The sequence below is a fragment of the Mus pahari genome, chromosome 18, assembly GCF_900095145.1.
Source record: "Mus pahari chromosome 18, PAHARI_EIJ_v1.1, whole genome shotgun sequence".
Taxonomy (NCBI): domain Eukaryota; kingdom Metazoa; phylum Chordata; class Mammalia; order Rodentia; family Muridae; genus Mus; species Mus pahari.
This window is the reverse complement of record NC_034607.1, coordinates 30,784,913-30,811,827: the sequence shown is the minus strand read 5'-3', so window position 1 is coordinate 30,811,827 and position 26,915 is coordinate 30,784,913. Positions and strand designations below refer to the sequence as shown.

Sequence of the window (26,915 nt, the reverse complement as noted above, 5' to 3'; positions counted from 1 at the left end):
CTGAACGATGTTACAGTGACCACCAAACATGCGCGCGTGTGCGCGCGCGCACACATACACATACACACACACACACACACACACACACACACACACATAAATGACAAGAACATAAATGATTAATTACTGCGGAGTCAAAGCTACACGTTTTATAATTCTGGCAGACTCTACTCTTGTAAAGGTTTTTTTTCAGCTCATACTCTAAAAGCAAATGATCATAGTGATCTATTGCCATGTATACCAAGAAAATGAGATATTATTTTGAATTTAGATTAATACTCTAGATAGAAATGACATTTGATGTAGTTTTAAATTTTCTTAGTCTACTGACTGTGGAGAATTTTCTCTACTACCACTGAAAGGCATTTCAAAGGTATTTCCAAATTCTGAACTGGGCATTCACCTGAAAGGCCAAGTACTCTCCTTGGCCGTCTGCCATTAGGTTTTCACTTACTAGGAGCTTTTTGGTATACTGAGGAGACATATTATTTTGTGGAACAAGTTGTTATTGACAATCAAACATTTTATATACAGATTTAAAAAAAAAAGCAGTGTGTGTGTGCGTGTGTGTAGATAGGTATCCACACACACATATATACATACACTCTGAGGATAAACATCTATGAAACATTCTTGCATCCCTACAGACTGACTAGCTACTTTGATGGGTTGGTATGCATGCTAGATTGTTGAACATTTCACTGTTATCTCTGCATATAACAACACAGAGAGCACTTTTATTGACATCTCTATGAAACTATACCAAGAAACCTTCTATGATCACAATGTTTGAGCTATGCCAGCTGTGGTACTGCAAGACTTTAATCCCAGCACAGGGGAGGAGGAGATTCAGGACCAGGAGGTCACATTCATTCTCAGCTACACAGTGAGCTCAAGGCCAATATGAGTTATATGTGACCCTGTCTCAAATCATCAAAAACTCAATTTTAAATATTTTAGAAATGAAAAGCAGTAGCTATCTCCTAGCCCACATGGTATACAGGCCCACAGCGCTGACTCATGCCTTCACATCATCATAACCCCTCTGTTATTTCCTTACTCTTTGATATTTAGAGCAATCTCATCACAATTCAGAACACTGCTGAGCAAGGAGTGATTTGTAAGTAAATATCTATGAAAGAATACTGAACCATTGTATTTTCCATTATTCTATTTATTCAAATGTATAATTAATTATCTTAAAAACTACCCAATAGGTTTTCATAAATTAAGGGCGTTGGGCATAGATTTAGGGAAAAGGAAGTCTTTCTGATTTCACAAAATGCTAAACTAAGAAAACCTAACTATACCAAATCCTGTGTAATAAGCCACTCTAAAAAGAAAATCTTAGATGACAACATTGGGCAGGTTGGCTACCTTACAAATGCAGACAGCAAAGCTAATTCTAGTCATCTGAAACTAACACGAAGTGCGCCTGCACGCTTTAGCCTTCCTTTGTGCGCAGGGGCGGCTTGTTCCTTGAACTTGATCCAGCCTATGGCTGCCACAGACTCTCTTCTGCAGACAAGTTAGAACTTTTAGTCATGGAGAAAGAAATTTATTACATCTTCTAGAAATAAGCCTGTAATATTTGGGCACTCCATACTGAAGTCTGGTAACCAGCCACTTGATTCAGGGAGGAGGCAAGTGTTTGCTAAGGTTCAAGTCACAGCCCTCGGCCTGGCCGCCCTCCCTGCATTTGTTCATGAACACGGTGAGCTCTGCATTCCATTCACAGAATTTCTTCCCTAAGAAAGAGCTGTATTGGAAGAAATATTAGATTTGCCCAATAAAATAACTTCTGAAGTGCCATTTAAATGTTAGAGTAGGTGAATTTCTATTTATATTTTCTCAAACTCTACACTGTACCTCAAATTCCAGTTGTCTAATATCATTTTCATTATTTTCCGGTTATATGGATTTATAGGTTTGAATATCTAGGAGTCTCTTTCCAATTTAGCATCTTATCAAAGAAGAAGGCTTCCTTTCCTCATGTCCACATTCACATTCCTTACAATACATAGCTCTTGTAGAATCTACTCAAGTCTGTACTCCGTGCTCCATGGTTAACAGCATGGACTGTGTCCCAGCACTGCTGTTATCTGCTATGCTAGCTTCAGAAGTTCTTTACTATTTTATTATTTAAAGAAATAGCTCCTCTTCTGTCATCCTGTAGGATGTTAAAAGCAATATTAAAAGCAATGTTAAAAGCAACTGTATAGAGCTAATAACAAAACATGTCCCAAGGCAATATAGGGGGGGACATAAAAAAATGCATATGAAGAGATCAGCCAAAGGCCAAGGATATGCCTAAATGGTGGAGTCCCTGCTAGGTACCCAGGAGGCTCTGGACTCCATCTCCAGCAGTGGGAAGGAAGAGGATGAAGATGTGGGAGGGGGTTGATGAAAAGTCTTAGGACTTAATTGACAACATCAATCTTTTAACATCTGCTGACAGCTTACGCTTGTCCAAAACTCTCACAGGTGCCAGTGAGACAGAGATACGAAGTCAAACACAATTTTGATCTTATAGAATTTGCATTGCACTTGAGGGAGAGAAAACAATCAAAATACATGATGCTATAGAAAGGTGAATATACATAACCATTAGAAATTAGCCACTGAGAAGTAAGGAAAGGAATGAGGGAGAATATAATATTTACACATGACAGAGAAAGGCTCTCGCTGAAGGGACTCTCTAGAAGCAACTAAATTAAGAAAGAACGGGCCACGGAAGCCCACTGGGTTTGCTGCTTTAAGAACAATTGAGGTGATCAGTTAGTACCACTTACAACAATGCTGCCCCTCTCCTAAGCCTCTGCCCAGGTTCTGGGAGGCAGTACAGGAAGAAACCAGACAGCAGATAAGGAGCAGATTGTAAGGTGCCCATTTACTAAGAGCATTATTAAGCTGGAAAAATCAAGCAATTCCCCCAACTCTAGTGGTCTAGTGTCCCTGTACCTGTGAGTAAATACAAGGAGCAAAGACAAGAAACTGCCTTAGATGGCCTAATTGGCCATCACTGGGAAGAGAGGCCCCTTGGTCTTATAAACTTTATATGACCCAGCACAGGGGAAGGCCAGGGCCAAATAGTGGGAGTGGGTGGGTAGGGGAGCAGGGGCGGGGGGGGGGGGTATAGGGAACTTTCGGGATAGCATTTGAAATGTAAATAAAGAAAATAATAATAATTAAAAAAAAGAAACTGCCTTAGTCACTTAGGTACTACAGTAACGATATTATATTTTGATGACTAAGAGAAAAAATAATGGGAAACAGAAATTCCATCCAAAGCAAAACAACATTCTTTACATAGACTAAATATAAAGTCGATAAAGGTGAAAATTAGATATTTTATAGCATATTATATGGTCAAATGTATTAGTTTCTTACATGATTTAAATCAAGAAATAGATTCAGTAATAAGAGGACAAATAACTTTTCAAAGGAGGATAGATGGTGATACCAGCACAACAAAATACATATCAATTTGTTCCCACTCATAACTGAGAGCTGTCCTCCACGACCTCTGTATTTCAATTATCTCTACAAAGGACTAATAGGATTCTTTGAACAACATTTACAATAAACAGATACTCATGTGCGTATTTCAAATGCTAGGTTTAAATCAGGTTAGTGTGTAGGTGGGCTTTGCTTTTACCCACAACACAATCATCTATAGCTCTTTAACCTTCTACGGCTGCTAGCATTCACTGATTTGCATATCTAGTATTATAAAATGATGGAGTAATCAGCTCTGTCGAATTAGAGATCTGACAGAAAGATAATAATTGACCATGTAATAGTCTAGAGAATCTAATCCATTACCTAAGTTCACTTCATGAAAATTTGTATGCATTGAGAGGTGTAATTTTATTTGAAATTATATATTCCTACTCAGACCCAGATCTGCAAGTTAATTTCTGTCATGGATTTGATCTCTACCATGAACTTGACTAACTACAGGATGTACAAATAGCTGGTCAGCTTGTAAAGCCAAGCAGCAGTATATGTAAAAACAGTATTTATTGAGTATTAACCTAATGAGTAAAATGCATGTTACTGGCTTGAGGTTGACTCGTAAAAGGATGCTCTAGAACTGAAGTTCATGCTCAAGTGTAATAAAAAATACAAAACTCTTATCATGTAACTGAAATATCTAGGTGCAAGCAGAGACATTACAGGTAATCTTATGCTTATGGATTCTGATAATCTAGGTAAAAAACAGTAACAACAACAACAAAAAAAAACAAATTGTCAAGTTATATGTTATAAAATGACTATGAAGTGAAACTTAGGGAGTGTCTAAATTGTGGAAAGGATAACACAGGATTGATCTATAAAAATCAACTAGATACATGTCACCTACCAACTTCAATGTCTTTCCCATTTTTATACTGTTCTTCATGTTGCTCAGCCCTCAAAGGAAAGGGCCCCTGCCATTCCCAACCCAATTTCCTCAAGTGTTAAAGTGCTGAAAGGAAGAAGGCCCAATGGGTTCACTGTTGGGCCATGGTCTAAGTCCCTAAGGTGCCCTCTGAAACACATACACTCCTCATGCCCATTCCTAACCTCTTAGTACATGAAAGAATTGGTCGTGATAGATCTTCCAGGTAAAAATGATCTAAAGCGAGCTCTGACCTAGCTGCCTGGCTCCACAGAGGGAAACTATGATTTTCTGAGAAGAGACGCATAGCTTTAACCAGTCCCAAACTTCCAACACATTGTAAAGCTAAAGCTCAAAATTAAAATTCTGATTTACTCCTAAATGCTAGCCCTCTTCTTTGATGTCTACATCTTCAAATCTTTTGCCAGAAACTTTCAAAGTATGATCCCCACATCTTTCAAGATCAATTGAGAAAGAAAGAAAACAAATTAGGCCATTTGTATCCTAGCAAATGCTGAGCAGAAAGGCAATGTGTCTTCAGAAAATTAAAGGAAGTCTATATCTCAGCTAGATTGTCAGGAGTTATTGGTGCTCACAGAAGTAATTTGTCTCTGACTTTGGCACATACCCTAAAAGCTTTCTTCTATGACAAATGCTAACAGAGTATTCTTTTTAAAAGCAGAAGCTCTCTGCCCTACCTTTGGAATGGGATTCAGCAGAACCACCCCAGACTTCTTGGTGATGACTTGCTTTGTGCTGAAGTGGTGATCTATAAGTTGAGGGATGTTTGAAAACCCGGTGCCCTCGAATCGATACAGATTCTGGAGAGAGAACAACACAGAATTATCAGGAAGACATTGTTTCAGAAAAAAACTGATCTTAATCCAGGAGTTAAGGTCTGTTTAAGGAGAGCTGACAATGCATAGCAACATAAATATCTGTAAACTCTTAAAATAGAAACAAGAAACTATAATCTACTGCCAAATATTCTGACAGAAAAAAATGTTTAGACTAAGCATAACTCACATCATTATTACAGTAAGAGAGAAAGCTAAGAGAACTCAAGTGCATTTTATAAAAATGATGACCGAAACAAACAAGGCAGGCGCCCACTCAAGTTTAAGCACAAGGGAGATGTTTGCATGTGACTCCATGTCTGCTCCATTCATAAACTTTCAGTACCAAAAAATACTGTCAAAGGTTCGAGGAAGCCCAACAAAATAATATGTAAGATACTCATTTATTTGCTAATATAATGTGGGCTTTTTCTACAGTAGGACCTCAATGTGCCATTGATATATAAAGAGTAAACATGGAAGCCTCATTCACACAAGAGAGGAAGATAAAGAAGTGACGAAGGGCATCAGCGATAAGCCTTTGAGACCAGCAAGCTCAGAGCCTGGCACCTTTTTAGATGAATTCTGTTATTTCAGTGTACATGTCATGTGTATGGGTGCACAGGGAAACCAGCACTGGCTAAATTGACAGGCAGCTGTGAGCCTAACAGAACTTCATTCTCTGCAAAAGCAGCGCGTTCTCCTCACAGCTGTCCCACATTTCCTATCTGTAGGAAAGCAGGGTTCTCTCTGCAGAAAGACTCTGTCGTCTTTCCTATTTAGACAGTAGTTCGGGTATTATGTGTAAGAACTGACAGCAGGCAATGTAGAAATAATGCATTAACACACTTTCAATGGCAGGACTACAATGCACTGGAACAAAAGCTTCCGGAGGACCCTCCTTGGGTTTAACTCACACATAGGAAGTGTCAGAGATGCAAAGTAGCACTTTTAAGAAAACTTAGAAGAAACAGAACTCTCCAACTTCATAACACTAGGAAGAGGGAGCAGGAGGGACTGTCAGAGGAGGAGGAGGAGGAGAGCATGAGAGAAGCAGACAAAAGCTGGATTGACAGTCCAAAATCCCACTGGAGAGGGGGCGGATGGGTATTCTACCATTCCCTAGCACAGCGTGCAGTCGATACTGTTTGCAACAATAAATAATGGAGAGGAAAACTAACATGTCAACCAAGTACAGTCTGCAATAGTAACACCTACCACAACAACATTTCAACCAGACATGATTTCTACCTGTATCTACTTTCAATTTATGCTTAACACAGCAATCAGGGCACCTGAGGATCGCTCCTCTGCCTTGCTTAATTAAAATCCTTTCTTCCTTCAGCATAAAAGCCAAAGATGATGTATGGTAATCTAGGCTCACGGTGGTCTTTCCACTTTATCTCGGACCACTCTTCATCTCTGCTCACTAGTCTCCGAGCACTGTAATTAAATTTCTGTTCTAAAATATGAATGAGATGCACTCCCTCCTCAGAACTAGAGGTTTGCTCCATGGATGTCTAAGGCAGAAGGCCCTGTGGGTGACAGCTCCCTTACTGATTTCCTGTGCAGCTCCAGGCGGTGTCTATTTGGTGAGTTAATTCTAGCCACCTACATACACTGACTCCACTTCCACAACCCATTTCATTTCTTTCCTCCTCTGTGTTATTGACACTTTCTCCTTAGAATATATAATTATTACATTTGACCCTACAATCACAGATATTGTACTTATTTTTTTAAAGGTGTGAGTGTCTGTGTATGTCCACAGAAGACAAAAAAAAAAAAAAGGAGGTGGTAGATTCCCTCAGGCTGGAGTGACAGGTGCTTGTGAGTCATTCAGCGTGGATGCTGGGGGAATCCAACTTGGGTCCTCTGGAAGCCATCTCTCCAGTCCTGATTTTATTTATGATTTTTGTTATCTAGCTTCCTTCTAGAATGCAGGCACAGGAGGCAAGAGATTCATTTATTTTCCACTCAGTGTGAGAGCCCTATGGTCTAGTACAATCTGTGGCATATATGACCTATAGAAACATGTGAATACATGAAATTCATTAAGTATTATGAAGCAAAGAGACAAAACCGACAGCTTACACATGGTTCACACACACATGAGCACAAGATGTTAATGGGCAATATTGAATAATAAGTAATAAAATGAAGTTGATGCACAATGCAATCTCCCATCAATCCTGCTCTGAGTCTTAGGTAACCATCTATCTGTCCCCAGAACTACACAACTGCCTAATAAAACCTAGATTTTCTGTCTCCCTTTCTTAATTTAAGAACATTTCAAATTTTGAAATTACTAATTTTAGAAAAATTATCCCAATACCTGTGAAGTTCTCAGCATTCTAACATGGTATAAAACAAGTAAATTCCCTTTCTTAGACAGAAAGATGCATAGATGGATATAAAAGACCTTCTCAATGATGTGTAAGCAAATAAAAGAGAGAAGCGAACACTCCCAGTGTTTGGGTTTGTCTCTTTACTTTCAAGATTCCACATGTTGTACTAGATTTGGCTTCAAACCGATCTGTATGAGTTCCTCCTACCTCCTCTGACCCAACCCCTGACAGAATGATGCAACTTTAAGATAATATGGTAACAAAGGAAGCCTAACTCGGGTTTCCTGTTTGGTTGGTTGGTTTGATTGATTTGATTTCTTTGGAAACAGAATCTTGCTATGTTCCCCAGGCTGGCCGTGAAATGGTAGTTACTTGATTAGTACCTCCTGGGAAGTAATATCACTGCCTCCTGGGAAGTAAGGTTTTGGAATGACTATGTCTGAAAGTATATTAGAGATATAGAAAATGACATAGTAGTTTCACTTAAACTTTAAAGTAGTTATTGCTTTGTTCTAATGATGACTGAATGATTACTGTACAATGGAAAAATAATTCTAACTACACATGGATAAGCCACAAGTTTAGAATTGCTACACAAAAACATATTGGCATTTTACTGCACACAATGAAACCCACAGCATGGATTTAAAATGTACCTTTAAAGCGTTCAGAGACTGCAGTAATGAATCTAAGTAATTCACAGATTTAATTACCTCAAAGTGAACTTGCTACATGATCGATATCTGATCTCTTTCCATTTCTTAATTTAAAAAAAAAATGTGGCTGGTCAAAGCTTTGTGCATATATCAACTACAATGTGATGCTCTCCTTCAATGACCATGTCAGGTATCAAATAACTTTTAGTAAGATATCCATCACTTGAGACTTTGCTCATTTCTTTATGGTGAGTACAGTAGAAATCTTCTATTTGGGCATGTATAGTGCACTATTGTTAATTATACACTACCTACTATACTATGAGAGCCAGGACTTCCTACTTAAAATACAGACACTGCACCTGTGAACCGACCTCCCCTGCTTTTAACTCTCTCTGCTCTTCCCGCTTCTGTAGTGACTACCCAACTCTGGGCTTCTACCTGAATTATTTCACATAGCAACACTATCCCACCATACACACGATGTTAGCCATGGCAGGATTTCCAACATTTTTGTGGCTGAACAGCAGGCTAAGGCGCACATGCACCAGCGCCTTCTCTTCACCTGTCTACTGCACGCTGAGGTGGATTCCACATCCTGGCTAATCTAACAGTGTAGAGGAAACCATGGGAGTGTCTCCTCTTAACATGTTCTTCATTTCAACTAGTCATGATCCAAGACACGGGGTTTCCAGGTCATGTTATAGTTCTACTTTACAGATGTTGGGGACGCCCCACACTGATCTCTATAATGGCCACGCTAATTGACATTCCCTACAAATCATATCCTTCTTTCTCCATTTCCTCCCAGCTTTTGATCTTGGGTCTGACTTCTGAAAAACAGACATACTATCTCAGTGGTCTAACTGATATGATCAGAGGTGTTGAACATCTTTCATAAATGTCTCTTACAGTTTACACTTCTTCCTTTAAGAAAAGAAAACTACTGAAGGTGTGCTGCTTCGAAAGGGGCCTGGGGTCACAGCCCAGACAAGCCACTACAGGCAATGGCTAACAGCTGAGAGGGAGAGCAGCTCCTTCCAGGGGTGAGTCCTATAAATGGCTGTCCAATACAAAGTGGCTAGCTCTCAAACCATATACACAGAGACAACAAAAAGTCTTAGCAGGCTGTACTTATATATTTATATATACAAAAATGTGTGTGTGCACACACATGTTTGTGTGTATGTAACAATAATTAATAATAGGGGAAAGATGCTATCAATATGAGAACGGGACCATGGACGGAGGTGGAGGGAAAAAGCTTGGTAGTTCTGGGGGAAAGAAAGGGAAGTGGGGAAAGTCATGTAATTACATTCTTAAGTTTTTATAAAAAAAAAAAAAAGAAAATTGCTTAAAAATCTACTCAGACCTTTCTTCCTTTTAGGTTGGGTTATTTGGTTCTGTGCTACTGAATAAATGATTTTTTTTATATATTGTGGAAAATAATCCCTTTGGCTGTATGGTTTTCAGATGTTCTGATTCTGTAAGCTGCCTTTCTGCTGTTGATGGTTTCCGTTCCCTGAAGAAACTCTTTTACTTTGCTGTAGACCAGGCAAACAGTTTCCTGTTGAGCATATTTGAGGACGAGACTTTCCTTTTGAGAACGTCATCTGCCGTGTCCTGTAAGTTTTAGTGTGACGTATTTCCACTTCCATTTATCTTACATTTCTCATTTACTGCCTTCAGTGACCTGTTTCTTCAGGGAAAGGTTCCACTTCCATGTGTCTAACGTTGTTTCCAGGGTTCTTCCTGTGTTGGTTTCCGGCTCATAGAGATCAGAAAAGATCCTTTGTCTTTGTTTTTTTGTGATATAATCTGTCCTGGAAAGAGCTCTGTGTGCCAGAGAATGGAGAGCTCAGGCGATGGCAGCAGGATGAAACGCTCTGTAGCCGTCTCAGCTCTGCTGTGTCCAGGATATGGCTGGCTCCACTGTCTTTGTTAATTTTTCTGGTTAGACTATGTAGTCACTGATGAATGTTGGGTGTTGGATTCTGCTACTGTCGCATTACATTCTATCTTTCCTTTATAATTTATTAGTAGTGTTTTTATATATTCAACTAACTACTAAATACCAATTTTGTGTGGTTGCTGCCTCATATGTTTGGGTCCTAACATAATGCTCAGTAAGTATATTCTGGATGAATGAACGAATGGATGAATGAATGAATGAATGAATGAACAAGAGAATAAACAATGCCATTATAGTGAAGATTTTCACCCAAGTTTTATTTTAAAATATGTATTAGTTTATCTTTAATTTATCATTGCCTGTGAATCTAAGTTTCATGGCTCTGTCAACCCTAAGTTCACAATGGTATGTATACAGTTTCTAAGTCACTATAGGTTTGTCTTATGGTTGTGGCTTAATCTTTACTTAAGGTAACTAATATTACCCTGTGTGTTGACATAAACTAAAACTGTGGACAGATATTTCTCACACGTGAGCCATTTCAAATACTGGACTGAAAAATAGCAAATGCAGGCAACATTCTTCCATTTGCCAAAACATTGCCACTATAAATTTCTCAGTTAGTAAAGGCAAAAATGTCAAAATTACTATTCATGTATTTAGTGCTCAACAATGATGGTCTACCAGGGAGTGGCGTGGCCATGCTTGGGGCCTAAGGGAAGGCTCAGTGGGTGAAAGCATTTGCTGCAAAAGCCTGGCAACCTGAGTTTGACTCCCCAGAACCCAAGCATTAGGAAGAAAGAAATGACTCTAGCAAGCTGTCATGTGACCTCCACACATGTGCAAAGCAGCATCACCCTGCCCCCACACATCACAAACACATGTAATGATCAAAAATAAGTCATTAAAAGAAGTAGTTTAACAATTTAAAACGTGAATATACTGTTTATACTTATCATTTTCTATTTACTGCTTAATAAAGTCAACAGATATTACAGAAAAATAGAAAAAAAACAGTAATAGCAAATCATAAAATAAATTCACCACTCTTGAAGACTTTCCTTAATAATATTCAACAAAATAGATCATAGTTTGAAACTAGTTAAAGAGGTACATATCTCATAACCTTAAGTTTTACTATCAGAAGAAAAATACATGGTATTTATATTACTTTTGTTTTTAACTTAAAATACTTTAGTACTCCAATTCAATGTTTTAGATATTTTCATTTAAATTTAATTTTATCGTCTCTTAAATATGATATTTTCTCATTGAGATCAATATTTCAGTCAGTTTTAGAGAGTTATACTTATGGAGTTAGCAGAAAGTTAATGTTAAACTTATGGCGTGGAAAGCAGTTCTCATAAGCCATCCACCAGTATATTTCAAGTCTACCACACTGGACTACATCAATGTATAGGTAGGAACTAGACTGGACACGTACATCAACAAATTGTATGATAAAGTGCCTCCTTTGTCCGTCAGAATATACAGAAAGGACATATTCACCAGGTTTCCCATGGCTCTCCCGCACCAGGAAGTCTCCTTGCTGCTTCAGCAGTTCCTGTGCCTCTATCCTGGGGATAGCACCATGGTACCAGTCATGCTCCGCCAGGGGCTTCTCACCCACAGAGATCACATCACAGAGCTGCTAAACAACAGGGGAAAAAATTAGTTAGGGAAAAAACTTATTTTTTCCTAGTAAAATTCTTTGCAAGTATCCATACATATGTTCTGCCTTCATTGGCCAATTAAAAATTAAATTAAATCTGACATTTTCATCATTATTAAAAAAAAAAAAAAAAAAAACTCCTGGAGTACCAGGGCTGAAGTTTAGTATAAGTAAATATCCTTTGATACTTTCTATCATGCACAGGGACATTAGCATTTCAGGCCAACAGTCCTAATCTTATTCCCCTTACATAAAATAGATTTATTTAATAATAGTGACCAATCAGAAAAATTATGAAAGAGTGCATCAGAGAACTTAATACCAAACACAGTAAACACGTGTTTTTCATTGAATTATTAACTCTGGAAGCACAGACTGTGCACTGTGCATAACGGCAGGTAGGAAGGGGTCTCTGGCTCAGCCACCTCGCTAACTCATACCCACTCCTCCACCTTACCTCTGCCACCACGTGGCCAGTCTTGGTTATGTGAGACAATGGCATTAAAGCCCTGGGAGAAACAGTATCAAAAAAAATCAGCAGTATGCCCACACAACACATGTGGGAATAACTATAAGCCATGAACACAAAGAAAAGCAAGTCATCTATGGCCTTAGGGGGACAGATGCTCACACCAAACAGCTGAAATAAGTGAGAGCTAGCTACATGGCCTTCAAATCCCTGAAACTAAAGGAAGGTGAAATCATAAATGCTATGACCACAAGTAAGTTTTCTTATGCTCTACCCAACCACAGGAACTAAATAAACTAAATTGCAATATTTACACAAATTATTATGGTTCTCAGAATACAGCATTGATGATCTTCATGAAAAGAAATTACAAGTTGGAAATAATCAGGATTAATAATAAAGTTATAGTTTGGATCTAAAATGCCCTCCAAAAGCCCTGTGTTGAAGACTCTGTCCTCAGACCATGGTAGGTGAAGTCAAAGTAAAGAAGTTAGGTCGTCTAGTGGCTTATTCTTGGAAGGACTCCCGACTCCTTCACAGATGTTAAGAGGCTTCCACCAAGGACTCAAAATAATCCGTTCTCCCTCAGAAGCCATATATCTCAGCACTCTGCCATACTGCAGGAAAACTGACCAAAAATAAACACATACAACTTATGGGCTGATATGAATCTTATGATAACTAGGTAGTACGTGAAAACTAGTTTTAAAGATAGCCTTCACTCATCTGTATCACTGAAGAGGTTTAAAATATTTTAATACAAGTCTAACATATCGTTATCAAAATTTTATCTTACTGGTGATAAAAAGAAAATGTCCCAAATAGGCCTCAAGCATATCACACATTTTTGTGGTTATTCTTCCCCTTATGACACCTACATTTTTTAAATAGGTACCTGATATGGCAATTTTTCATTAGTAGGCCATTTTTATTTTTAGTGCTAACAATAATGAAAGCAGTGACACACAGCAAGCCAACCACCATTAAGCAGAAAACAGATGCTACATTTGAAGGGATGTGAAGTCTGCCCAAAGCTCTTGAGGAACTGATACCAAGAGCTGGTAACTTTTAAAGAAGGTCATCAAAAAAGTTGAGTATTTCTTTACTACGTTCATCACAATATATCTAAATATAGTTGTCTACATTTTTTTTACTGTAGTAGAAAGCTATTTCTAAGCCTCTCCAACAACAAAGTACCCAAAGATGCAAAGTTTAAAAACATCCTTCTCAAAGGGTCTTCCTGACAGGATGCCAGTCTGTTCTCCTGCTCAGTTAGCTGATGACCCATCACAATGCCATCCACTTAGGGCTAGAAGAGCATGGAGAGGTCAGGAAGTCTGAAAGGAGTTTCAAACATGAAGTTCGACTAATACCGAAGACGTTAGAGATAGATTTGAAGATACACTATGTCTGGGAGGAAATCATCTTGAGAAAATATCTATCGGGTTTGTACTTTGCCCTTTGTGTTTAAGAAAATAAATATATTTTATTGATAAAATGAGTCCCGATATCAATGACAGCATGTTTTCACCAGTCAACTGTGGTCACTGGTAATTTTACATCACACATTTCAATTAAGATTGTAAGGAGACCCGTTGCAATCATCAGCATGTAGCCATACCTCAGTATAAAGTACAGAAGTGTAGCATGATATATTTCTTATTTTAAATATTTGAAGAAATACATGAAAAAACAGATTTGGTCTCATATAATATAAATTGTACAAAATCAACCTTAATAAGCCCTTCTTAAAAATTATATATAAGTATTTCAAAATTTGCCACTCAAGAGAATATGTTTGATGTTCCTTAACACGACTGTGTAGAAGAAATTAGCACATGGCTATGCTATAACACAAAACATTTATAGTTCCTTGATACTTGTTTTAACCTGAAAAAGGGTAGATTAAAACCTTAATAATAAAAGACAAATTGTATTTAAAATGTACAACATTTAATTTTAACTTGTCTTGTTAGGGGAATTACAGGTTACTTTTCTAGATACAAAGATGAACACAGAAAACTGCATGAGAATGATAACACCCTCCACCCTTCCACCCCCATTCTCCCATAATTCTGATACTGTAATTGATAACATCCCTACCCCTAACGCCACTGATGGTGAATGGCGCACATTATGATTCTAATACTGTAACTGATATACCCCTTATAAACAGCTGTAATGTACTTTTCAAGAAAAAATGCAAGCAAAACATATTTGAATTATGATTCTACATAAAAAGAAATTATATATATATAATTATATATATTATATATATAATTATATATATATAATTTTGACCAAATTCTAATTCAAAGATTCCTAAAATTAAAATTAAAATAATACCTATGTCAGTCAATACAGTGCAGAAAAAGAAAATGACTTTTAAAGAGATAGGGCTGACTAATTTAAAAAGTTTGATATATACATATATACTAAAGCAGGCATACATACACTAAGTTTGCGTGAATGTATGCCTGCTTTACACAGTCACTGACCCCATATCTCCCTCCTTGAATTACTGAACATATTTTCAGAGTTAGTCTTTCACAGAATTTAGTCAATTAGCACATGAAGGACACTTAACATTATTACTCATTAAAAAATTCAAATAAAAATGACAATGACAAAGCATAATGACTCCATGCTTGAATAAAACAGAATAATAAAACAAAATAAAGTTCATGCTACATACAGAAAAACCTTGCCTCAAAAAAACAGAATATTTAAAGTAGATAGATAGAAATACAGACAGACAGACAGACAGACAGAATGAATGAATGAATGAATGAATGAATGAATGAATGAATGAATCAACGAACAAATAGAGACCCAGGGGAGCAGCAAGCATTGACAGTGATATGAGAATACAGTAGTGCTCAGACATATACTGGTGTTAGAGCACTCAAACATATACGGTTGTTAGCACTCAGGCATATACTGTTGTTAGAGCGCTCAGACATATACTGTTGTTAGTGCTCAGGCATATATTGTTAGAGCGCTCAGACATATATACTGTTGTTAGAGCGCTCAGATATATACTGTTGTTAGAGCACTCAGACATATACTGTTGTTATAGCGTTCAGATATATACTGTTGTTAGTTTGTTCAGAACATAATGTTGTTATAGCACTAAGACATATACTGATATTAGAAATGTAAATATTGCTCTCAGTGTACAATGCAGCCTCCTTAAAAACTTAAATGTAGAACTACTGTATGACCCAGTAATTGTACTAGGTATATAGCAAAAAAAAAAAAAAAAAAAAAGAGTTTATATTCAGAAGAATGTAAAGCATTCACAGTAGCATACTTCATACAAGTTCAAAAGTTTAAAATTTTATCATAAACACTTATAATAATGTGATTTTTTTACATGATGATAAAACTAAAGTTTACAATATGAAAAATTTATGCAATGAAATAACATTTAGCCTAGAAAAGAATTAAATACTGTCACATAGCAAAACATGAATAAACCTTAAAAGTATTCTAGTAAGAGAAGGAAGCAGAATATAAAAACCTGTTGCTAGGTGATCCTGTGCATGTGAAAGGTCAGACAACAGGCATATTCACAGGATATGAAATATCAGGAGATGGGGCAAATGGGGACTGAGGTTATCTTCTAAGGGGTGTGGAGGACTTCTGGGGACTAAGCTATCCCAGCATCCTGTGGTAAGCACTGTTGCATGTGGGACCAGGGATAGGGAGGGGGTGTAAACGGAGGCAGAGTCCTTGGTGATGCCTGCAGTTCAGACCCTGGAGAACAGCATCAAAGTGCAGATCTGACTTTATTGGTTATTACATGAACTTATAGATAGCTTTTTAGTCAACTTTGGTATGTGTATGTATTCAAGGGCAAATCAAGGTGCAACAGGTGTTGTTTAGCAGAATCTGGCTTGCCTATTCAGGCCTGTAGGGGACGGTCCAATCCCCCGTGGAGATTTCTGTGATGGAGCCACCAGCATGCCCTCCAGTCCTTTGTGCTGTCTCCTGTAGGCCAGGAGCCATGGAGATCACACACTGTGTACTGGATCAGGACTCTTCAAGGAGTCACAGGAGCCTGTGATGCCTCACTCTGTCCCACTTCCTCCTCCACCAGGTGTACATCCACATTCCCCACAGATGCATAACACAGCCAACACACTGACGCCTCTGGTGAACACGTGAGAACATGAATTTTTGTCTTGTGAAGTTTATCACAAGGAAACAAGCCATGTACCAATGTGGCTAGTATAGAAAGGGCTTTTCTGTATAAGAGAAGATATTATCTAACATAATCAAAAATTTGTAAATTATGATTAAATCACTTCTAATTAGCTATTCATTTTTGGATTCCCAGGCTTATCAGTACAACCACATTCACATTAAAGCTCAAGCCCTTGGTCAGCATGTGCTCGGAAGGAAGAGGCTCAGCAGGAGGGAGCAGCTCCACGTGGTCACGGGGTGGGGGGTGGGGGATTTCATGCTCGAGCACACAGATGATACAAGAGATAATTCATATTCTACTGTGCCCCACAATGACAAGCCTAACTGAAATGTTAATGATTAATCTAGTATACAAATTACTTTCATATCAAATGTCCTTTACAATGGAAATACAAGCTAACACATTTTAAGAACGCAGATACAGTAATAGCTATTATAAAAGTATTATTTCCCTAAGACTGTCAACACTATGCCTCTGGTAAGGTTCCAAAGTCACAGAAGCCCATAATTAGATACACGCAACACAAGGAAAAAACCTGCAACTTGCTGACTCCCTTTACCCATGCTCGCCACAGCAATTTCAGTGTCCATAGCGCGGCATGGGCTATCACCTCACACCTTCAGCAGACGTTAGAATGGTAGATTATTTTGAAAAAGCCTTCACCCAGCCTTCATTACAGTATGCTACGAAAACTATTCTATCAATACTTGATATAGTTAATATCTTAACGTGGCTAGTAAATTTTATTACAATGGGATATATATAGAAAGTGTGCATATAAAATCACTCAATACTAGCTACAGTTTCCACCATCCAACAGTAGCCTCAGAATATCTGTGGACAATAATGGAGGTCTACTGCAAAAAAAGCTATTTCTATCCTTCCTATAAAATTTTGCCTGGGGGTATACTACATTCATATATAACAGAGTCCTGTGCATACAAACAGCTGAATCCGACCCAAGGTTTCTGTGTGTGAGCATAAACATATACCCGGAAAAGCAAGCCAGTGTCACTACAAAACAGACAGACAGACAGCAGAGCTAGTCCCACTTACTGTTGAAGATCCAAGGACCGATTTTGGAGACTTAATTATCCCAGCAATTGAATGACGAATAGACTCAAATTTGGATAGCCTCTCCTTTCTCTCCTGGAAGTAATCAGAGGCAGCCATCAGCAACAGCAAACCATTGAGTATTTACATTTTACTGTCTGGGTATTTGTTCATAGCTCAGTTTTCTAACCATGTCAAATCTAAACTTCTGACCTAACCAACACATGTAAATTTAAAGCATTCTGCCCTTCTGCTCCCTCAATGTATCTCTTTATTTTGGAAAAATAAGAAAAGTCATATAGATGAAGGAGAGTCAAAGAAGAGCAATAAATTATTAAATAATAGGTACACAAAAAAAGAGGCATAGCTCTAAGAAAGCAGAGTAGGTATGAAGACTCTAAAGTAAACAAAAATAAAACACACATGAGTTCTCCACAAGAAAACATTAGAGGGAAAAGAAAAGAATCATGTCAATCATGTGCCATGTCAATCATGCGCCATGTCAATCACGCTGTAAGGACATGAATACTGTAAGTCAAGTTTAGTCTCCACAGGACTCACTTGACAGGGTCACGACAGCAGTGACCACAGGGAAAGAAGGCTAAGTAAAACATCGCGGACGGGTAAAAGAATCTGCTGATAAGTCAGTCAGCCTGCACATTTCTTTCCATTTATATTTTTGAATACCACACATCACAATAGAGAAAAAGCTTCTAGGTTTTAAAACGTCCAGGTCTACTTTCCTAGTATACATGAATGGAGCAAGTCCAGGCAACAAGACTCAGAAGGAGATAAGGGCCGACTAGTGGGGAGTCCGGCACTCGCGGCTGTGTGCAGGGCAGCACAGAGCACATGATCTGGAGAACACCTCAGTGGCAGGGTTTCCACTCCCCAGAGAAACCTGTGCATTCTCCCCTTCCTTCCTGGAATGTCTGTCTGCTCTGAGCAGCTGGAGAGGTCACCTGGTTGCTGCAGCCACTAACAGAAACATGCAATGGAAATGATAATGTCACCTGTACAGCAATGACAGTGTCACAAAAAAAGCAACAGGCACTTCTGTGCCTGAACGCTTTTCCTCTGGGCAGTGTTCTTCATGAGCACACTACAGTGTTCTTCTAGAGTGTGAGCACTAAAAACATGCAACCAAACATGACACTAAACCCAAAACTGCAATTTTTCTTCAATTAAGGTTAAAAAAAATTGCAGGGGAAAAGTTTAAGTATCAAAAACATTTTTTGTATCTGAAACGATTCTATGTGTTCCACCTATATGTATGTATTTGTGTGTACTCGTGAATGCACAACTTGCCCTATTTATTATGCTTCTGGCATCCCATCCAAGAAGAGGAAGCCTTTTATCAAAACTCTTCGACATTCCCTCAAGGAGTTAATATTAGGATGACACCACAGGTCAGAATCATCTAATAAGTAAATCAGCTGTGAGATAAAAATGACTTCAAAACCCAGTTTCCTGACATTAAATCACAAAGTACAAGGATACAATCTGGAAAAGCAGGCTTTCTAAAGTGAAAGGCACTATTTAGATAGACTGATCTAAAACTATATTACCAATCATGGTAATACCGCCTTACAGTTTATAGACCAGTGATCAAAATGTAAATGGGATTTACACACTACTCTAGCCAGCGTCTGCTCACTCGGTGCCCAGATTTCCAGGGGTGAAACATCAAATTCATTTGCCAAGCTCCTGTCCATGTAATACTTAATATCATCTTTAAATTACAGTTTATCAATAACATATTAGACTGTGATGAATTTACTGATAGCCTGGCTTTTATAGGCAAGGATTAAATGGCTATTTAAAAGAATCATTTAAAATTTTTTAAAAACTCATTTCCAAATGCACTGTGATGTGTGTGAGTGCATGTGCACCGCAGTGAGGACAAGATGGAGAGCTTGCTCCATAGAAGACAGGGGAGCAGATCATGTGGTAGTGACAGCTCCCCTAGTGGAGGAAAGCAGAGGAGGCAGGACTATGAAAACACATCTCATGTTAGGAAGATCTGGAAAACAACCCTGACAGCCAGTTCCACATGCAGAATTAGTTTCACATTTCATTTAAGAATAGTTTTTCATAGTGTGAAATTAAGTAAGTAAATGAAATCAGATCTTGATCTGTCCTTCATGGGTCATAGTCCAGAGTCTCTGTGTGTGTGTGTGTGTGTGTGTGTGTGTGTGTGTGTGTCTGTCTGTCTGTCTGTCTGTCTGTCTCTCTGTCTCTGTCTCTCTGTCTCTGTCTCTCTGTCTCTGTCTCTCTCTGTCTCTCTCTCTGTCTCTCTCTCTGTCTCTCTCTCTGTCTCTCTCTCTCTCTCTCTCTCTCTCACACACACACACACACACACACACACTTCACTGTTGACTTTATATCAAAGAATTTAATTTTTAAAAGAAGCCATTTAAGAGGCTACCTTTTAAATTAATCACCATAGATACAATGGCCCTGACTGCATCTATACAACTATACACACACACACACACACACACACACACACACACACACACAAAACTAGACTGCTTCATATTAACTATTGAATACACCTGTTGTCACCCATTATTGATATAGCTAGCCTCTATAGGAAACAATACCTAAATTGCCTAAAGCGTAACCATAACCTTCTAGTCTGACTCAAGGTCTGCAGCAGGAAGGAGTGTCAGTGTTGGCCTGCTGAAGCAGGAACAGAGAGAGACAAAAAGGCCAAGCATTAAGGTTTTGTGAAATCAGAGCCCATACAAAATGGCCGTCTTGATGTTGCAGCGAGTGATTACACCAAAACCACACAACAGTTCTCCAAGCAAAGCCCTGGAGGAAGAGCTATGGTAGGAAAGAGAAGGCTCTCCCACTGAAAGGACAAAGACTGTTCAGACATCTGCCCAGCTGACAATGTTGTCCTCAGTCTAGACCAGAAAAATACCTGCTTGCAAGACCCCTCTCCCTGTCACTGTGATGCATTAAGCACAAACACTGGCAGCCATAGTCACTGCCACAAAGGCCAGTCCAATTCTGTCCTCAGAGGCCCTCAGCATGGGACACGAGGAGAAGAAAAATCTAGTCTCAAAGTAGATATGGGGACACATTTTTGTTCATAATGAGATATTAAAATAATAATCTAATATTATTTCCTACAGATTTCTTCAAACAAGTCCAATCTCATCATATTCTTCGACGAGGCACTCCTCAGTCGGGGAGCAGTCCAACCTGAAAATTCAAAGACTCAGGAGAAAGATGAAGCTGTCTGTTCTAGAACACCAAGCTGGAGGCCATTCCTGGGGGCTCCTTGGTAAAGCAGCCATGACATCTGCAGGATGCTGCAGAGGAGCCACAACAGGAACAGTATACCACAGAGAGGATTGCCTCGGAATGCTTGGCATTGATAATTCCAGAAGTAAAGGAAATACTAGAGATATCAGAACATCCTTGCAAAAGGAATGAACTTATACATAAACAAATAACTCAGTCTTCTGCAGATGAGGGCTTTCCTCAGAAGAATGAAAAGTATGTGATATTTTTGTTGTTGTTGTTGTTTCAGCCAGGGTTTAGAATTGAAGTATTAAAGAGTTTTGGGATGGTTTGTTCCCACTGAAGGCACTGAAGCACTCAGGGCCAAGCCACCAAGTTAAGAGTGCTATGCTGGCCTCTGCTGCTTGCATATCAAGGAACTTTATTTAAGAAACACAGCTCACTTGCTGTGTGACATTTTTTAAAAAGACCTTGTTTAAAATAACAATGCTCTGGACACTGAATGCTAAGCTGTAAACTGTCATAAATCATCTTTCTAACTTTCATAATTCTATGTCACTTGTTTGTCCCTGGTTAAACGCGGCTGCAAGAAGCTCCCTTCCTCCTTAACATCAGATACAGCTCAAGCTCTGGAGTGCTTTCTCCAAATATGATAGCCCAAATCGCTGATGATGATGATGATGATGATGATTCTTCAAGATGATTATATTTAGAACAAATGTGGACAGATGATGATGATGATGATGATGATTCTTCAAGATGATTATATTTAGAACAAATGTGGACATATAGTATAGATAGAAGGTAGAAACAAAGATTGCCATATGGCTCTCTCTCTCCACGTGCAGAGCCCAGAGTGACACAGCACTGGTGACTCAGAGTCACCAGATGGGATAAGGACCTGCTCTTGCTCTGGTAAGCTATTTTCCCCATCACAGAATCACATAGGGATGTGACTGCCAGAAACTCCTCCTGTGCTTGGCCCATTCACTCCCCCTTCCCAAGACCCTCTGGAGAAAGGGCCCAGAAAGATGACAGGCACTGCAAGCCCCTTCCTGAGGAACAAGCCCCTGGTCCCACGACAGAAGTGTTGATGACTTTGCTAAGTGTGAGTTTGAGTTTTTAAAATGTAATTATTATGAATTAGCTTGTCTAGCTTCACTGTTACCGAGATTTTGTTTTTAGAACACCCAAGGGACATGCTAACACAGTAAATTCTTCTGCTTCCCTAAAGTAACAACAAAATGGGGAGCAAAGAATCCTGAGGACAGACTGCAGCCATGATACAGGGGCTCAGAGTCCAGTTCTGCTGGAACCTAGCTAGAAGCACTGTGAGCTACCAGGTGGATCCTGGGAACACAACCCAGTTCTCTTCAGGAACAGTGAATGTTCATTACTATCAGGCTAGCTGCCCAGCACCCTCATCCCTCAGCTTCAATTTTTGAGAAACTATTTTCCAGAGGTAGGGAACTTTCCTACCATGCAGGAGACTCTGGGCTTAGTCACCTCAAAACAGACAAACAAGCAAATAACTAGCAAACAATGAAAACTTAAAAACAAAACTGCTGAGAATTCAAGGAGGGGCAGACGGAGTTAGTTAATGCCTCAGAGACTCAACCGAAGGCTAGTTCTCCACCAACATTAAAAAACAAAAATCCATCATTCCAGTGAATGAGGAGTCAGAGAAATTTGCGAAGTGTCAGGGTTTCACAAAGTTAGAACAAAGAAAAAGGTTGGGAGCTGAGGACTGCTGGTGGATCAGGAGAGAGCAGTCCCTTCAGGTATCTATATATGCTTTATAATATTGCTGTAGAGCCAGGTGGTGACGCACGCCTTTAATCCCAGCACTTGGGAGGCAGAGGCAGGCGGATTTCTGAGTTCCAGGACAGCCAGGACTATACAGAGAAACCCTGTCTCAAAAAACCCAATAATAATAATAATATTATGTAGAATACAAACTTCCAACTTCTTCACATCTTCACCAACACTATTTCTGTTTCTTGGTGACAGGTGTACGGGTTGGTGTGAATGGTTACTTGTTTCATTTCTGAAGAATAAGTTCACCAAGTGTGAAATTCAACAGTAAGATGGGTCTTCAGAGCACAGTCTTCTGACCTTCAGTTTCTGTAAAAAGTCAGCTGGAACACAATCTCTCCTTTATATATAATGTCTTTCTTCCCTATTTTTAAATTGAATATAGTATGAGTAGATATAAACTTATTCACATACACGCAGAGTAATGGAAGGGATGGAAAGAGGGTGAGAGGGAAGGACGAAGGCAGGGAGGGAGGAAGAGAGGTGGGGAGGAGCTGCAGCTTGAAAACAAGGCTAGTGCTGCTCTGATGCCCTCTGGCCTCAGTGCCCCTCTCCCTTCTTCAACCCCAGCTACATTGGATATACAATAATCACAGTCTGCATGTTTCCATGTTCTGCTTCAGGCTGCTTCATGCCTCTATCAGCATGCCTTCCATCTCCCTTAGCTTCCCTTCTTTGTCTACTCTATTATTAACAAGCCCATCTAGTGAATCTCAGTTCCCATGTACTTTCTAGCAATGCTATTTTTATAGGAGCACACTGCTGCTGAAATGCTCCATCTTTCCACACCCATTGTCCACCTTTTGTACTGTATTCTTTTCGTAAAAGCTATACTGAACGCACCATCTGGTCATTTCACTATCTGGGTCATCTCTTGTCTGTCTATGCTATAAATAATGAGTTACAAGCATTTTGAGCGTGTCATATAATTTTGCATTATTGCCAGGAAACTTGCATAAAAGAACAGGAGTCTGAGTTCAATATTTACCTAGAGAAAAGAGCACATCTATTCACCATTCTTGCTGTCAAAAATGTCATGTTATAGCAACAGTTACTAATCAGGGCCTACATCAGTTGAAGTTTTAGTTTGATCTGATGACCAGTCCCTTACTCATATCACTAAGGAGACATCTTTCAAACTCAAGTACCCAGCACGAGGGGTCACAGCCCCATGCACTTCAAGAGCCACAAAGTCAAATAAGTCCTTCCTACTATAAGTTGCCTTGGTTATGGTGTAGTATCACAGCAACAGAGAAACAACTAATACTCTTGTCTAGAGAAAGAGAGGGCAGGGGAGGGAGAAGAAACAGACATGACATCAGGTAAGGAGATGGGAGAGGAAGGGGGAGCTGGGGAGCTGGGGAGCTACTCTTGTCCCACTCGGAGGGTCTTTCTACTTCTAGTCTGTCCCAAGAGCTTAAATACTGTCATTACCAGTTTGTCAAAGCCTTGTTGGGTGCCCTTTGTTGACACAGTGTGACCCAGGATGGCAGTCCAGAGACACTTTCTCTCATTAAAGGCTTCTTCGTTCTAAACAGGCTCATGGAGGTTTGTTTGCTTGGCTTTTCTGATAGACTTTTGCAAGCTATGATTCAGTAGCTCATCACCTAACTTTTGCTCTTGAGAATCATCAGTGGTCCCTGGAGCTCTCCATAGCCAATCACATTTGCATTTATTCAGACAGTCACCCATCAGACACCACTTCACAGGAAGCATGATGCAAAACTAGAGTTATACTCGGGATCCTCAAAAGGCAGAAACTAAAAAGCATTAATTCATCAAACTCAGTCTTCATTTTGAAGATATCATTTGAGGACATATAGCCAAGGTTACAGACTATATTCTGCAGCTGACACTTTAAAGGATTAAAGGTCAGGCAGGATACAGAGGCATATTTATGCAATCCCAGCACTAGGGACATGGGGCAGGAGGGTGAAGAGTTGGAAGGCAGTCGGAATACCTAGTGAGACCTTTAAGAAAAGGTAAAAAGGCCAAATGTCTCATAAGTTTTGGTTTCTGTTATTTTGATTTTTAAAATTGCTTGCTAATTGTCTTTGCAGGTGAGAAGACCCTCTCTACACTGTGTTTCTTGCAGATGGCCCACAGGACCCTGTGAAGACTACTAAGTCCACACTCCCTTTCTGTAAAGGGTTAAGTTTCCAGCTTTATCCAAGTGTCTTCCAGGTGCAGTGCTCTTTAGTATTTGGGTACAGGCCAGGGACCAATAATCCTTTCACCTGTTCAGCCATACTCCTGCTGCTTCCAACTAATAACTGGCAACACATAGAACTTCAAGGCCACAATACAAATTTTATACATTAGGACAGAATCAGAAACAGGGAAACATAAAAGAAAGTCCTAAGACAATCAAACAACAAAAGCAATAACTTTTAAATAAAGAAAGGGATTGGTTGTATTTTTACTGCTATTATCAGCTAATACCATTCAACCAAGAGATGTCGTTCAGAAAGAACTAAAATGAGTTCCCATTCCTAACCAAGACAATGTCTCCAACTGGTAACTGCTTGCAATGCAAAAATGTTTTTTCCAATAGAGTTTCACTGGGCATACAACCATAATTCAGGTCAGGCCTCATGCTCAGTCGTAGATGACCAACACAAATGAACTTGGTGTATTCTGCAGAATTTTTGTTTGATAATGCTTTTTTCTACCTTTAAAAAAAAAAAAATCTAACTGGTCTTTTTGCTTGTACATTATTGTTTCTGGTTTTGTGTTTTTATGGATGTATGTGTGCATACACCAGTGCATGTGTGTGCATATTTCATGTGTGCTTGTTTGTGTGTGTGTGTGTGTGTGTGTGTGTGTGTATGCATTTCTTGTGCTTTTTCTTCTTTTAATTCTGGTTTGTCTGATTTTATTTGCTCGTTTATTTTCTAAAGAAAGAGAGAAAGCGTGGAATTGGAAGGTGGAGAGGGTAGGAGGACCTGAGAGAGGATGAATGTGGAGAAAATGTGAACACAATACACTGTATGAAAAATATTTTCAGTAAAACAACTGAAGCGGGGATCAGAAGATGTGGCTTTAAGAAAAGAAGGAAGGAAGGACTTGGCTAAACTCTTCTCCCTCTCAGCCAGGAATAAAGCCAGTCACTCTCAGGGGCACTGTCCTCTCCTACCTGAGACCCTTGGAACTGATTCAGTACAACAGAGGGAGAGCTCCCAAGAAGGAACAGAGCAATTGACGATGTACGTCTGAACTTCTCATGGATCCAGACATGAGAGTAGATGAACTCTGCTCTAACTGGCTGACTTAGGAGACTGTTAGGTCAACACAAACTAACTCAGCATGCTTCCTTGGGATGTGCACTTGTGATTACAGAGTTCCAGTAAGTAATTACAAATGTGTGCTGACACTATTCAAAATGCTAAGAACCAACCTAAGTGTCTACCAATGAGTGGACAAGGAAAATATGTATATTCACAACATAATAAATACTATTCAGCCTCAAAGGAAAAGAATCACAGCTGGAGAGACAGCTCAGTGGCTAAAGCTTGCCACACAAGCATAAGGAACTATCATCAGCTGCCCAACACTCAGGTGAAAACCCACGTGTGACAACTACACCTGTAACCTGCAAACTGCTGGGGAGCAGACACAGGAAAGGCCCTGGCCAAGCGGCCATGCAAAATTAGCAAGAAATTCAAAAGCTGCAAGAAGGGAGACAGGCAAGGCAGGTGACAGGTGGAAAGCACCCAATGTCAAATACACACATATTTTTCCACAAAGAATTCTCAATATTTTCTACACATTTTGTTGCTGTTCCTTGAATTTATCATTCATTGTCTAAGACTTTTAGACATTCTAAAAAATTTAAAATATCTTCTTCAAAAGGAATTATATTTCCAACAACAACAAAAAATAAGTTTCCTTATTTGTTGTAAGAGCAACGCAAAGACAAAAATGATGAATGAGCTGGCCAACTCCTGAGGAACAGAAGCCATGTGCTGTCGGGTGCTCCTGATTTCTGAAGGGGAGAACTTACTATGTGCACAGCACAGCACAGAGGCAGTCACAGGACCAAACAGAGATAGGGAGGTGTCACTGACACTTTACTTAATAGTGTTAATACTTGTTAGGAATTTTACATTCACAATATATTTTTCTTTTGATTTTTACAAACATATAAAATAGTAAAAATAATTCACAGCTGTTAGCTATCTACAAATGGATCAGGTTTTGTACATGGGCCATGATACTCTATACCCAGTAATATGTCTTTTAAATTACATAGACTCTGACACAGACACAGTATTAGGGATGACTAAGAAAGAAGATTGAGAT

At 39.1% G+C, this 26,915-nt stretch overlaps 1 protein-coding gene across 4 annotated transcripts in view; it reads right to left on the bottom strand.

Moving 5' to 3' along the window:
* The window catches only part of Fer (FER tyrosine kinase), a 277,350-nt gene that overhangs the window by 149,045 nt on the left and 101,390 nt on the right, over nucleotides 1-26,915 (bottom strand). For 2 of the 4 annotated variants that reach the window (XM_029531191.1, XM_021217491.1), the window contains exons 10-12: nucleotides 17,544-17,636; nucleotides 11,581-11,787; nucleotides 5,083-5,205 (exon numbers count right to left, since the gene is read on the bottom strand). In XM_029531191.1, the coding sequence (XP_029387051.1) occupies nucleotides 5,083-5,205; nucleotides 11,581-11,787; nucleotides 17,544-17,636 (423 nt within the window). The remainder of the gene's footprint in view (nucleotides 1-5,082; nucleotides 5,206-11,580; nucleotides 11,788-17,543; nucleotides 17,637-26,915) is intronic. The other 2 variants (XM_029531192.1, XM_029531193.1) reach the window with 1 other exon arrangement.